The sequence below is a fragment of the Mus caroli genome, chromosome 6, assembly GCF_900094665.2.
Source record: "Mus caroli chromosome 6, CAROLI_EIJ_v1.1, whole genome shotgun sequence".
Taxonomy (NCBI): Eukaryota; Metazoa; Chordata; class Mammalia; order Rodentia; family Muridae; genus Mus; species Mus caroli.
This window is the reverse complement of record NC_034575.1, coordinates 49,845,010-49,858,218: the sequence shown is the minus strand read 5'-3', so window position 1 is coordinate 49,858,218 and position 13,209 is coordinate 49,845,010. Positions and strand designations below refer to the sequence as shown.

The 13,209-nt window shown below is 49.9% G+C and overlaps 1 protein-coding gene across 2 annotated transcripts in view; it reads right to left on the bottom strand.

Moving 5' to 3' along the window:
• Ghrhr (growth hormone releasing hormone receptor) overlaps nucleotides 1-11,466 on the bottom strand; it is a 12,578-nt gene extending 1,112 nt beyond the window's left edge. The window contains exons 1-12 of one of the 2 annotated variants that reach the window (XM_021165530.1): nucleotides 11,309-11,466; nucleotides 8,743-8,845; nucleotides 8,530-8,637; nucleotides 7,920-8,017; nucleotides 6,845-6,942; nucleotides 5,839-5,971; nucleotides 4,316-4,469; nucleotides 3,965-4,025; nucleotides 3,422-3,491; nucleotides 2,763-2,854; nucleotides 2,104-2,233; nucleotides 718-759 (exon numbers count right to left, since the gene is read on the bottom strand). In XM_021165530.1, the coding sequence (XP_021021189.1) occupies nucleotides 718-759; nucleotides 2,104-2,233; nucleotides 2,763-2,854; nucleotides 3,422-3,491; nucleotides 3,965-4,025; nucleotides 4,316-4,469; nucleotides 5,839-5,971; nucleotides 6,845-6,942; nucleotides 7,920-8,017; nucleotides 8,530-8,637; nucleotides 8,743-8,845; nucleotides 11,309-11,446 (1,227 nt within the window). In that variant the 5' untranslated portion in view covers nucleotides 11,447-11,466. Of the gene's footprint in view, nucleotides 1-717; nucleotides 760-2,103; nucleotides 2,234-2,751; nucleotides 2,855-3,421; nucleotides 3,492-3,964; nucleotides 4,026-4,315; nucleotides 4,470-5,838; nucleotides 5,972-6,844; nucleotides 6,943-7,919; nucleotides 8,018-8,529; nucleotides 8,638-8,742; nucleotides 8,846-11,308 lie in introns of both variants that reach the window. The other variant, XM_021165531.2, reaches the window with a different exon arrangement.
• Nucleotides 11,467-13,209: the final 1,743 nt, after the last annotated feature.

The window sequence follows — 13,209 nt, the reverse complement described above, 5'->3', positions numbered from 1 at the left end:
GGAGGGAGGGAGGGAGGGAGAAAGGGACTCCTTAACCACAGAATTACCGCAGAGCTAACCACAGAGCCCATGGCAGACACAGGGCCATCAGGAAAAGCTGTGACCCTACCTGTGCATGCTGCCAGAGTTCTGGAGATCTGGACTCAGCCAACTCCATCTCTGCACAGCACGACTTTAATGAGAAGAAAAGCCACAGGGTCTCCTGGGTGACTGTCTCTTCTCAGCTGTCTGCCTTCTCCTATAATCCCACATGTGTCATGGCCTCTATTGTGTCTGCTTGCTTCACTCCTGCCTCCACTTCTGGCAACCCAGTCTGAGTCCCTTTCTTCCAGAGTTTCTCTGTTTCCTGCTCTGCTCTGGCTCTTTCTGTCTCTGTATCTGACTCTTTTCCCCAGTTCCTTCTATATGGACCTGTAACTTTCTGTCCCTGTTCTTTCACTCTCTCTGTCCCCCAAGTGATCTACTCTGCCCTCTATCCTCCCTTGACCCTTGAAACACCTCCATCTCATGAGCTTGTTGTAGAACATAGCCCAGCTCATAGAAGGAATATGTTCAAAAGTATTCAGGTTAAACAGAACCTACTCACACAAAGGACCACAAGAGTGGAGGATCATGAGAGTCAACCATGCTGGGATTTACAGGACCAGGGCAAAAGAAAAGGAGCTGAGAAGAAGGTCTACTTGTTGAATAAAGGTGAGCTTTTGGGAGCACACATACCTCTTGATTGAGGAAGCAGTAGAGGACAGCAACAATGAAGCCCTATAGAGTCAAAAAGAAGAAAAGACTCCATCAGAACACTTTGGTCTGACTTTGGAATTTGGCAGTCTTTCTCTTGTCTTCTCCCTCACTCATCAGTCACTGCACCAGACATACCAAGTCATGTAGTCATTGTGGCATGCCTGCCAGAGCTGTATAGATAGCCCACACCTCACTGTGTATCTTCATTTTTGTATCTGCATTAGTGAGCACATTGCCTGATATATAATAGGTACTCGGTAAGAATTGAAAAGATAAGATGAGTAAATGCATTCATTTGGATGGATGGACAGATGGGTAGGTAGAAGGAAGGAAGGCAGGCAGGCAGGCAGGAAGGAAGGAAGGAAGGAAGGAAGGAAGGAAGGAAGGAAGGAAGGTAGGAAGGACAAATGGATAGGTGGATAGACATATAGGTGGAACAATGGATGAGTGGGGAGATGAATGAAAGAAGGATGACTATATGGGCATGTGGACTGAAGGAAGGAGGAACAGAAGGAAGAATGAATATACTGGTGGATGGATGGATGGATGATAGATAGATAGATAGATAGATAGATAGATAGATAGATAGATTAGATGGATATATAAAAAGAAAGAATGACAGATGGAAGAATGTGCAGGTGGATAGTTAGGTTAACATAGGGATAGAAGGATAGATGAACAGATGAATGAAAAGAAGAATGTATGGATGGGCAAGTAGAATCAAAAGAATGGATGCACAGATGGATGGATGGATGGATGGATGGATGGATGGATGGATGGATGGATGGAAAGATGGGCAAGTTTACTGAAGGAAGGAGAAATAGAAGAAAGGACAGATGGATGGATGGATGGATGGATGGACGGATGATGGATAGATGGGTGGGTGTGTAGATAAAGGTGAATAGAATGATGCATGAGTGAGTGGAGAAGATGGAAGGAAGGAGAAAGGAAGAAGATGAATAGGTACAAGGGGGATGGAAAGATGGATAGGTGGTTGGGTGAATTGATTGATAGCAATAATGCATAGATTAATGAGAGAGAGGAAGAAAAGAATTGATGGATAGATAATAAGTGATGGATGGATGAGTAGATGGATGGATAGGGAGGGAGGGATGGTTGAAGGAAAAAGGGGTAACTGAATTGTTTAATGGACAATGAATAAAGGATGGACAAATGAGTAGATTGATGGATACATAGGTGGATGAATGACTATCTGGGGAATGTGAAGATGAATGTATCAGCACTTGGATAAGTAGAGAGATAAAAGGTAAAGATGGATGGCTGATTAAACAGATAGACGAATAGGCCTCACACTCACATGAAGTTAGTCCTTGGAAGGAAGAAGTGTCTGTAAGGGGCTCTCACCTGAAAGGACCCCAACCCCAGCTCCAGGGGTACACGGATGTCAAGGCCAGCACTGTCAGGCAGGAAGTTGAAGATGATGTAATGAATTCCAAACAGCGGTATAAGGAGAAGTGTTGACTTGGAAAGCCGCCTTGGAGAAGGACAAATTCTAGACTCTGAAGCTGTCCATCATCATCCATCCTGGAGACTCTGTCCTCCACACAGACCTCTGGGCTTCTTGACTTTTAAGGGCCATCACACTATGTGGCCCTGCAGTTATCCCGGCTACTCCAGAGTCTATGTACATCTTTCTAAGTTTAATTCTTCCAGGAACCCTTCTCTAATTGCCCTTTTCTCTCATTTAGACATAATCTCCTTCTCCGGGCCCCATAGAAATAGATGCAGCCCTTGTCAGCCATTTACCATAGTAACTGGCAGCTTTGTGTGCCTCTTCCCTGTACTGTAATCTCATGGGAGGCCGGGCCCAGATCTGTTCTCTCTCTAGGGACATGGGGAAAAGGACAGGACCAGGGTAAGGGATAGCTGTCAGACGAGACAAAAACAAATGTCATTCCCTCCAAGTGCTTTCCATTATGGTTCTCCAGATACATAACACACACACACACGCACACACACACACGACACATCCACACGTGCATGCACACACACATGAATGGTACCAGTACTGAGCCCGTGTGTGTAGGCCGCCTTGTGCAGGCTCCAGCTTCCTCAGCAGGATACAAATTATATTGAGAAACAGCCCAAAGTTCACCTGGAAATGAGGCACAGGGAAGTGGGTGGAAAGGTCAGAGGCAGCACTAGGTGGCTAGCCTAGGATTGGCCCCATCCCCTTTGATGACTAGGAATCCCAAACATGTGAGGTGCAGGGAGAGAACGACTGAGGACCCACACACACACACACACACACACACACACACCAGCCCTGGCAAAAACAGATGAGAGAGCCAGGTCTGGCCACCTGCCTCCAGCCACCTCTCAGGATCTCTCAGGTACAAAGCAGTTGTCTGTCACTGTGCAGTTTCTCTGCTGGGGAGAGATCACACACCCGCAGGAGCCATGCCACATCGGGAATAGGAGCAGCTGAGTGCCCACCTGTAGGTGCCATCCACTACCACTTAGCACCCCAGCAAGACATGTTCTGCAAGCCAGACACATGGAAACTAGAAAACAGGTCTAGGTGCTGATGTAATCAACTAGTGTCAGAGAAAGTAGACGCTGGTTTCCCTTGGGATAATCATGTAGCCACCCCTCCAGGGCCATGTAAAGAAACTTGGAGGCTAGGTTAATAAAGCAAAGAACACTGGCCTCAGAGACTGACCCCAACAGAGAGGACTATGGGCCCTTTGATGATCCACCAGCAGGGGGAGCTGTTGTCTAAGTCCCAGCACCTGGAAAGAAGAAAGCCTAGTCTTGAAAGTGCCCCTTTTCTACCCTGATAAGGCACCTCCTCAACACACCTGCTATGGCTCCTGGGGCCCCTCTCTGTCTAGTGCTCAAGTCTTTAGCCCCACTCTGTCTTCATCTTGCCTGATCTTCTATTCCAGCCTCTCCATAGGAGAGACCCAGTGAAGGCTGGTTGGCCTTTCTCATCCTTGTCCAGACATTTCTTGTCCTTAGAAAACCTACTCAGAGCTGATCTCTTGAGATTCATATCTCTGACAACCTCTCCTGCCTGAACTCCTGCCCCACCCCCACCCTATCCCACCTCACCCCCGTGCTACCAGCAGCCTGCCCACTTGCCACACTCTAACCTAGGGATCCCATTCCCCTCCTCCCTTCCTCCTCCTCTTCCTCCTTCTCCTTAGATGGTCTACGACACGCCTTGCTGACAGCATGGGGGTGAGGAACTTGCTCTACTCACTCAGTGTCCTCAAAAGCCAGTTTGCAGCCCACCCACGTACCAGTGCATAGCACGGGGAGCCCTGTGGGTGAAATAACACAGAGGTGAGTGAGAGCTCTGCATCCTTTGCCTTGAGTGTAGCCTCTACCTCCCAGCAATCTGTTAGCCACATGCAGACTATAATGGTGGAGCCAGGTAATGGTTTGAGGGGATCTGGTCTACTTCCCAATGTTCAGCACAGGGCTGTGGCCTGCCCCTTCCCCCTCCCTGAGCCTTAGAGTCACTCACAATGAAAAAGGCTTCTTTGTGAGCTCCCACGGCCTTCCCAACCTCCACCTCTCCTATAGTGACCAATGACCCCTTGATGCTCACCCCAGCCAGCGAGGACCAGCCACCAAAAAGCTGGTTTGGACCTGGGGGATGTGGAGGCCAACAGGCAGCTCAGGTAGACAGCTTCTGCCAACAGCCAGCTGAAGTTGGTCATGGTGGCCAAATGTGAGATGGCCACAGAGACCTTGCACAGGACCTGAGAGTGGGGACCTGATGCTTCAGAGCTTGGACACCCCCCACCCCCGACTTCAGCCCCATTGGATCTCTTTCACTCCACTGAGACACCAAACCCTCAGGTCCCCTCCACCTTGGGCTGGACCACTCCACTCCTTGGGATGCCATAGGAGGAATTGGACAGTATAATTGTGATGGTCAGAGCACAGACACACAGGTTAGGTTCATTGTGTCCTCTGTCAGCCATGCAAACCATCTCAGCCTAAGTGCTCTGTATGTGAAAAAAGGAAGAACTCTAGGACCTCTCACGGCTCTCTCTCTCTCTCTCTCTCTCTCTCTCTCTCTCACACACACACACACACACACACACACACACACACCTTTCTATTCCCTCTGTCATCATGCACCCTTCCTAAGCTGAAGTTTCTCCTCTAAAGTGATAACCACGGACTGCTTATCCACACACAGCGTTGATCAGTGGATATAGGATGTGTTCATCATGCATGCACCCATCTGGCTCGCTCCTCCCTCACCTGCCTCTATGGGCTACGGTACCACCTCTGAGCCCAGTTGCCCAAGCTCTATTTATTCCCCAACTGTGTGGCTGGGTGACCTGGCCAACTGCCCCTCGTTAACAAAATGGGATTAAAGTGAGGCCTTCAAGGCGTTTTAAGATCAAAAGAGATAATACATGTAAAGTACTTGGTGTGCTGCCCGGCCTAAGTGAGTGCAGTCAGTGATTAATTCATTAATTAAATCAGCCCACTTGTTGGTCCCGGTACTCACTTGTCTATTCATTTCCAGAACACTTTCAAAGACCTTGAACTCTGACCCCTTCAGTTTTCAATCTGTTCCTCTCCTCTCCTTTCCCCACCCCTCTACTTTTGCGACTTCCAATTTCTGGTGTGATGACTCTCCTCTCATTAAAAGCTTCCTCCCTATCTCACTGCTTTTGGGCCCATGCAGCTCCAAGGCCGCCTCCTCCCTGAACCCCTTTCATTCTCTTAATTCTCTGCTTTCCCTACCCAGCAGTCCCCAGGTCTGGGTGCTTCCTGTCCCCTGGGTGCTTCTGGAAGGAGGAGCCAAGTTCTACCCAGGTCCTTGCACACTCATTAAAGGCAATGACATGGCTGGCTGGCACAGGAGCTGCTGTGACCAAGTTGAAATGGAAACATTGATGAAAGAGGAATGATGGTGTGGGGCGCCCCTAGCAAAGGGAGCTGCTCGTATGGGCACTGTGATCTATGAATGCGTGGGGAGAGCTTGAGGCTTCCATCCCTTGCCACTGCCCTTGTCATAGCCTCAGCCTGTGGAGCGACAGGTCAGGCACACTCAGGCCTGTCTTCTGCCCTCTTCCCCCTGCCCCAACTCCCTCCAGCCACAGTCTTTACAGTGGACATGCTGCAGTGGTCCGTGCTATCTCCCTGGAAGATGGCGGCATCCTTCAGGAACACAGCACTGGCCTTGAGGATGAAGGTGGCAAACAGCTGCGTGTGGATGTAGTTCCTGGGGCAGTGGAGCCTCCTGGAAGGGGCAGGAGAGATGAACATAAAGTCCTGACTGCAGAAGACCTTCCCAGGGTCTAGACCAAGACTGGCATGGCTGGGAAGCTGCGCAGAAGTGAGCCAAGACAGAGTGGCCAAAGCCATATCAAATAAAATGAGACCCAATGAACTGGGTAGAAAGTGAGACAAATGTGTCAGTTTGACCTTGAAGGTCAGCTGGCCAGCATTTTCCTGGCCTAAGTTCAGGTAAGGAGCAGGGGTTTCTTATATCCCTGCCTTCAGATGGTTTTGTAACTGTGGGTGCAGAGGCAACCACAGCCCAGCAAGAGCCTAAGGGAGCCTCTGATGATCAGAGAACTACCCTCTGAGGCATAGTCCCATGGGGGAACTCAACCTTTGAAGCCTGGAAAGCCATTACAGCCAGCAGTAAGAGCTGAGGGTGGGCTTGCTGGTGGAGGCCATTCAGGGAACCCTGGGTTCAATCCCTGATACTGAAAAGAAAAAAAATGGTACCAAAAAGTACTACAATGGTCAGAATGTTGCAACCATCAAAAGAGGGCCATGCAGGTGTCAAGGAGGACTCTTAGAACTGGATGAGAGCTGGGCTTCCAGTGTTGGCAGGGGTGAACACACCACCAAGGAAAAGAAGGCATTGGGAGCAAACAGGAGGAGATCCACATGAGGAAAGGTGTGGCCAGAGAACAGAGCCCTGCTGTGTGAAGAGAGGGCCCACCTGTGGGGCTTGGGGAGGGGCAGGGGGAGCAAGAGGTCAACAAAGGTCATCTCGCCTGGATCTGAGCCCCTCTTGACTATGCGGGCCAAGAACCAGACTTGGTCCCCAGGTAGTAGGGAGGCAGTGATGGCTCTTGAGCAAATGACAAGGGTGGCAAACCTGAGGGCAACCAGGATGGCAATAGCCACGCAGAGGGCTACAATGGAGATGCTGTGGCCCGTGGTGTAGATGATCTTCACCGTGGAGAAGTACGATTTCTGGGGAGGGGGCAATAGAAGCAGAAGAAAGGTTTGGCAATCAAGCAGGAGTCTGGCATCGCCACCAGCTTCCCAGGCACTGATACCACAGAAAGCCTCGGACAGAGCCTGCCCCTCAGATAGAGATGCTCAGATAAGGATTCCCAGTTGCAATGGAAGTGGGAGGAGCCAGCAGAAGCTACCTGGCTCTGGAGAGCGGCAAAAGCACAGGAGGAAGTTGGGCCTGATTATTGACACCAGCTAGCTACCAGCTTGAGAACACGGCCACCCCATATACAGGTAACCTCCTGGGTACCAGGAACAGCCCCAGGCAGGTGGGGAAAGGCTCTTTGGGACCCAAGTATTTGATTCAGTGAGAGCTAGGGACATAGTATGACCAGGTACTGCAACTCCAGCTTGCTGTTCATCTCAAGCCATCCCTGTGCTTCTCTGACCTGTCTCTTCATCTGAAAGGTAAGTACACCAGCGTTTTTTGCTCTTAGGGCCGAGGGCAGGGAGAAATGGGATTGTGAGTGTGGATGGGCCTTGAGAAGACCCTGAGCTGTGCACAGTGTAAAGTATGATGTCCATAGCTGGGGGTCTCTGTAATGACTACACCCTTGAGTTTTATCTGCTTGCCCATACCACAGCCCAGTATACTGTACCACTGGTGGAGGACCAGAGAAAGCAAGCACTTCCTGTCTAACACAGCAGCAATCTTTATTCCCTCTGAAATAACTAAAGCTCCACCCCACCCCCACCCCCCATCCTGCACCAAAAACTAGGAAGAGAAAAAGCTGGCCAAGAGGTGGATGACTATGGCTTCCAGTCTGCCTCTGCTTCCCTTCTCCCTCACCCTTAAGTAAATGGACCAGCGTCAGGAGGCACTCTCCTGCCATCTGCTGGACAGCTCCTGTAATTACTACACCCATGTGATGGTTACAGTGGGGATGATAGGCATCCATTGAGATAGTAAGCTACATACATACGGGGCTTACCTCCTTGGTTAACAGTTCCAAGGGCACAGGGCAAGCCACAGGGTATGGTGGGAAGGGATTAGACCAGCCAGTGATGGTGCAGTCCCTCTTCACAACCCCTAGAGGCAAACAAGAGTCTCTGCTTATAGAATTCCTCCCTTCCCAGAAGATGGTGGGAAGGTTCTGTGAGGTGTATACACATTCTTAACCACAAGAACAGAAGAGTCCTCTTCTCCCATGGCTTGGGTTCTGGACTGGTGTAGTCTGTCTCTGTTCTCCAGGAAAGCTCTGCTGAGTGGAATGATGGACCTCTACATCCTAAGGGCAGGAAGTATGACACCCACCCCTTTCCCATAAGAGACAGGAAGGACAGCAAGTGGAAGTGGACAGGAAGTGCAGTGGACGATGAGGTGTTCCCCACCCTCCTCAGTATGGTACCACCTCCCTTTCTCCAGTGTTATCATTAATCCTGCACTGGGAGGTTGGTGCTATTAGTCATAGTTCAAGATGACTAAATTTTTCAGGGTAACACTAGAAGATTGAAATCCAGGATAGTCCATCACCGAACCAGTGATGTGCAAACCAGAAGGAACCGCATGCTGCGCAGCCCTGCCTTAGCTAGGCCACTCACCTGTGTCTGAGCCGAAGTGAGAGAAGAATTCAGGGCAGGGGAGAGAGACCCACTGGCCAGAGCCTGTTGGGGGCCAGCACAGCAGCCCATCCCAGGACCCAGGGCATCCTAGGTGGAGAAGGAGGAGACATGGGGTAACCTATGAGGGAGGAGATTCTGAATGGCAGTGCTGGAGGAGATGTCAGGACCAGGGACATCCCCACCCCTTCATACCCAGGGAGGTGTTGGTGGTCCCCTCTGCTGCCTGAAGACATGCAAGCTCATCGTCTCTCAGCTGAGTGATGAAGTCACATTCTAGGTGGAGGTGACCCAGTGTCTATGGGAAATTGTGACAGAATGAGCCAAGCCCACTGGAGGCCTCGTGTGCTCTAGTTGTAGTGACCTGAAGATGGAGGGAGACCAAGCCTGATACATTTCTGTGCCCTAATTCTGAGAAAGGCCCATTTGCCCCACAGATATCAAGGCATGTTTGATAAGCAGTGGGGCATAAGGAAGGAGGAGTGGGGCATAGAGGGGGGATGTTCAGAAAGGAGAGGGGAGGAATGAAAAAAGAGGAAGGAAGGAGAGGAGAAGAAAGAGGAGAAAGAAGAGAGGGAGGGAAAGAAAGGAAGGAGGGGCAGAGAGAGTGAGGAAGAAGGGAGGGACAGATGCAGTTTTCCTTCTCCTGGCAAGGAATTCTAAGACACATTAGAGAAAGCCATAGAGAGTTCCCATCTCTGTGACAGTGCAGCCCTTGACGAGGCCTTTTCTCCTTCCCCACCACCCCTTACTCTATACACTTCTGGGCTCTGAAAGTGTTTCTGCATTAAACAACTCTGGGAGGCAGAATGGACCCCAAAGATGTCCATGTCCCAGTCCCCAAAGCCAGTAAATGTGTCTCCTGACAGAGCCAAAGGACTTAGCAGATATGGTCAAGGATCTCCAGGCAGGAAGATGACCTCGATTATCTGAGTGGGCCCAGAGTAGTCACAAGAGGGCACAGGGACCAAATCAGAGAGGACATGATGGAAAGGGTTGAAAGAAACTATGGTGCTTCCTGAAGATGAAGAAATGTCTCGGGCCAGGGCAGGAGACTCCAGAAAGACCACCTGGGTTTAACATCTGATGTGTCTCAGACAAGTTACATGAGCAGATGTATAGACTAGTGAGTGGGAGAGAATACGAGCAGATGGGAGAATAAGAAGACAGGAACATCTGACTGCTATAAAGGAACAATGAACAGAAGGAGGGGCTCAGTGTGGAGGGGGACAGGACTGACTGTACGGTTGGTGGAGTGGATGACTGTTCAGACAGACATATAGACAATGAGATCGGGGAAGGTGGACATATGAGGGTGTGTTGAAGTATGGTGGATGATGAGGGCCCTGCATGGGGCAACTGAGTTGATCATTAGGTGGGATAAAGGAAGCTGCCTTCATGCATGCTTGATGATGATAAAGATTGTAGATTGAATACCTATTCCACAGCCTGGGGACCACAAGAAATGGTCTTGAAGATTTCCTGCACATCTCTGTGTTTCCAATGGGTGATTCAGGGACTGTGTGGAGCCCAAGTGCTCCAGGATAGGCAGAGATCTGATGTTTGTCTAAGACTTGAAATTTGACCATTTCTTTAAAGAGCTCGAATTCCTAACATCATCTCTCAAGATTTAACCAAATCCTTGCAAGATTCATATACATCTTGCTTTCTCTCTGTATCTTTCTGTCTCTCAGTCTCTGTCTCTGTCTGTCTCTGTCTCTCTCTCTGTCTGTCTCTCTGTCTCTGTCTGTCTCTCTCCCTCTCTCTCTGTCTCTCTGTTTCTGTCTCTGTCTCTGTCTCTGTCTCTCTCTGTCTCTCTGTCTCTCTCTCTCTCTCTCTCTCTCTCTCACACACACACACACACACACACACACACACACACACACATACACACACACTCGGGATCTTCCTATCTACCCCAGCTACTGAATGACTCCTCTGGTGTAGGGTTCCCTCCCTGAAATGGAGCTTTCCAGATTCTGTGTACACAGAGGAGGATATGAGTCTTTTGTACCATATAGGTACATAACTCATAGAACTTACCTGTGTGACACTCATATGCCAGCTGCATGACACTCTCATGCCAGCCCTGGACAGGTCAGATCACTTATCCTTATCCCCTCCCTGCGGCATGGTAGCCTTAGGTCCACTGACCTATAATTCTCTGCATAGCTCAGACTGCCATCAAACTCATGATAATCTTCTAGTGTCCACAAAGGCTGAGCCACCACATCTAGTCCAAGTCTCTCGTTTTTTACCCAGAGGCAAACGAAAGCTCAAGTGTCACAGAGTTCACTTCACAGTCTGAAGATGCCAGCCTCTTGATTGAAGGACAGTGAGGTACTGGGATAGGTGGTCACCCCTGGCAAGGCAGTAGAAGAAGGTAGCCTCCGTTCCCGTATGCTCCCACCTAGTGTCTTGTGACTCCTCCCCTCTTGGCCCTTGATGCTACTGACAGCAACCCAGAAAGTCTGCTGGAAGGTTGGAGCACATTCAGGGAAGCCTCCTTTCTTGGCTTCCCCATACCCCTATATACAGGCCAGGGAGCAGTAGCTGGTTTCTGAAACTTCTCCAAGCCTGGCTCTATGAAAGGAAGAGTTCTCAAATATCACAGCTGGAAGAGCTGGTATTCACACATCTGCCAGCCCCACATGGTCCTAAGATTAGTCAGGGAAGGAAGGAGGGAGCCACCAGACTCAGGAGTTCCCCCACCACAGACTGCCACCACCCAAGAGAACAAAGATCTGAGCTGGCTACTTACAACTCCCCACAGGCTCAGCAAGCAGAGGATACAGGTAGCCCGCCTCAGGCCATCCATGGCAATGGTGCCTGCAGTCAGCCTCAGTGAGCCGTGGCCCTTCCCTCCCAGGCTGTCTCTGGTGATGCCACCTAGCTGCATCTCTGCTGCCTCACCTTCCCAGTAGCTAGCTACTCGTGTAGGCAGGGCCAACAGAAGGGACACCCAGCTGAATATTGAACGGGATGGAGGGACATTGTGTTACCACCAGCCCTAAATGGGACTCCGTGTCCTCAGCAGGGGGTGGCTGAGCTCTGCTACACCACCTTGATGTCTGAGTATATCTATCCTGACAGCCAGAACCCAGAGAACACAGACAGGGTATAGAGAGGTGACAGCCACAGGAAACCTCCACTTAGTCAGGATGCTTTCCCTTTGTTTTCAGAGCCCAGTTCCCCAATAGCCTTACTCAGAGAGGCCTCCTATACCTGCACCAGAAATACAGGACCTCAGAAAATAAGGTGCCCAGGACTGCCTCAATGTTTCAAGGAGCCCCAGATTTGTTGATGCTCTTAAGTCTCTTTCACAGGGCTGGAGGGTGAGCTGAGAGGACCAACGAGACGAGGGGCAAGTGACAGGGGAGCCTGGAAGATTTGAATGAGCCTTATGAAAAGTGACTTTGAAGGGCTGGGGCTGGGGCTCAGTGGTAACGCACTGGGTCAACATGTGTGTGGCTCCAGGTTCAAATCCCTGGCATCACAAGTCAGTCAGTCAGTCAGTCACTAAACACAGTTTATGCCGCCCAAGAGTGTGCCACAGGGTTTACCTGACAAGGTGACAACTGCAGCATCAAAGCCCCCAGCTTCACATGGGGCTAGGCAGAGTTTCTGATAATCCCCTGTCCAGAGGGGAAGCTGAGGCTAGTTGGAGGACTCTCAGAGGGATTCCAGGAGTTGGGACACTCAAGAGGGGCAGGGCATCTATGTTCCATTATCAAAGTGAAGAGACGCACTTTCATTATTTCTACTTTAAAATACAAGCTCTCAATTGGCCAGGCTACTGGCAATGTCCTAAACAAGACTATATCTTGCTCAGCACTTGGAACTTGAAAGTGAATGTCACCTTTGACAACCCTGAATGACGTGGGAGCTAAGGGGTCTTGATCACTGAACAGCCATATCCAGTTACAGGGCTGTCGGGATCTGTGCTTGGGGTGCCAGATGTGTTTCTACCGAACCTGTGTCATGAATGTGGAAAGCCTCCCACCACCACATCTGCATCTGGGAATCATTTGACATCAACAGGGCTTTATTTTTCCACCCTTAATCGTTGTCAACAAAATGCTGAAAATATTTTCTGCACATGTGGCCCAGCGTGGGTGGCACACAGCACACAGGGCTCCTCACTTGCAGGCTGAGGAGACTCAGGCAAGAAGTAATCAATGACTACAGAGAAGACATAACTAAGAAAGGACAGAGGCTACCACACCCAAAGAAGTGCATGATTGATCATCCTTGACAATTAGTATCTCCCCGACCAGCATTAGTGGTATTAATAATCGATACCAAGAATTCATAGCAGTTCATATTATTTAAATGAGTGGCACTTAACAACAAAATTTGACTCCCCTTGGGGACATTTAACAATGTCTGGCAATGTGTTTACTGCTGAAGGCAGGGGCCAAGGATGGAAGGCAGACAGGTACGTCTGCTATGCAGTAGGGAGCTCCCACAACCATACAAAGATCCACCCAGTCTGAAAGATCAATAAGACAAAAATGAACTAGCCAACCTGTTTCAGCTTCCCCATGCATTTCCTTAGGACACTCTACATCAACCACGGCTTGAGCTGCCTCCAACTCTTGCATGATGAGCCTCTATTCCTGCACCTGTAAAGTGGCCTGTTCTTTTTTTTTTTAATTTTTA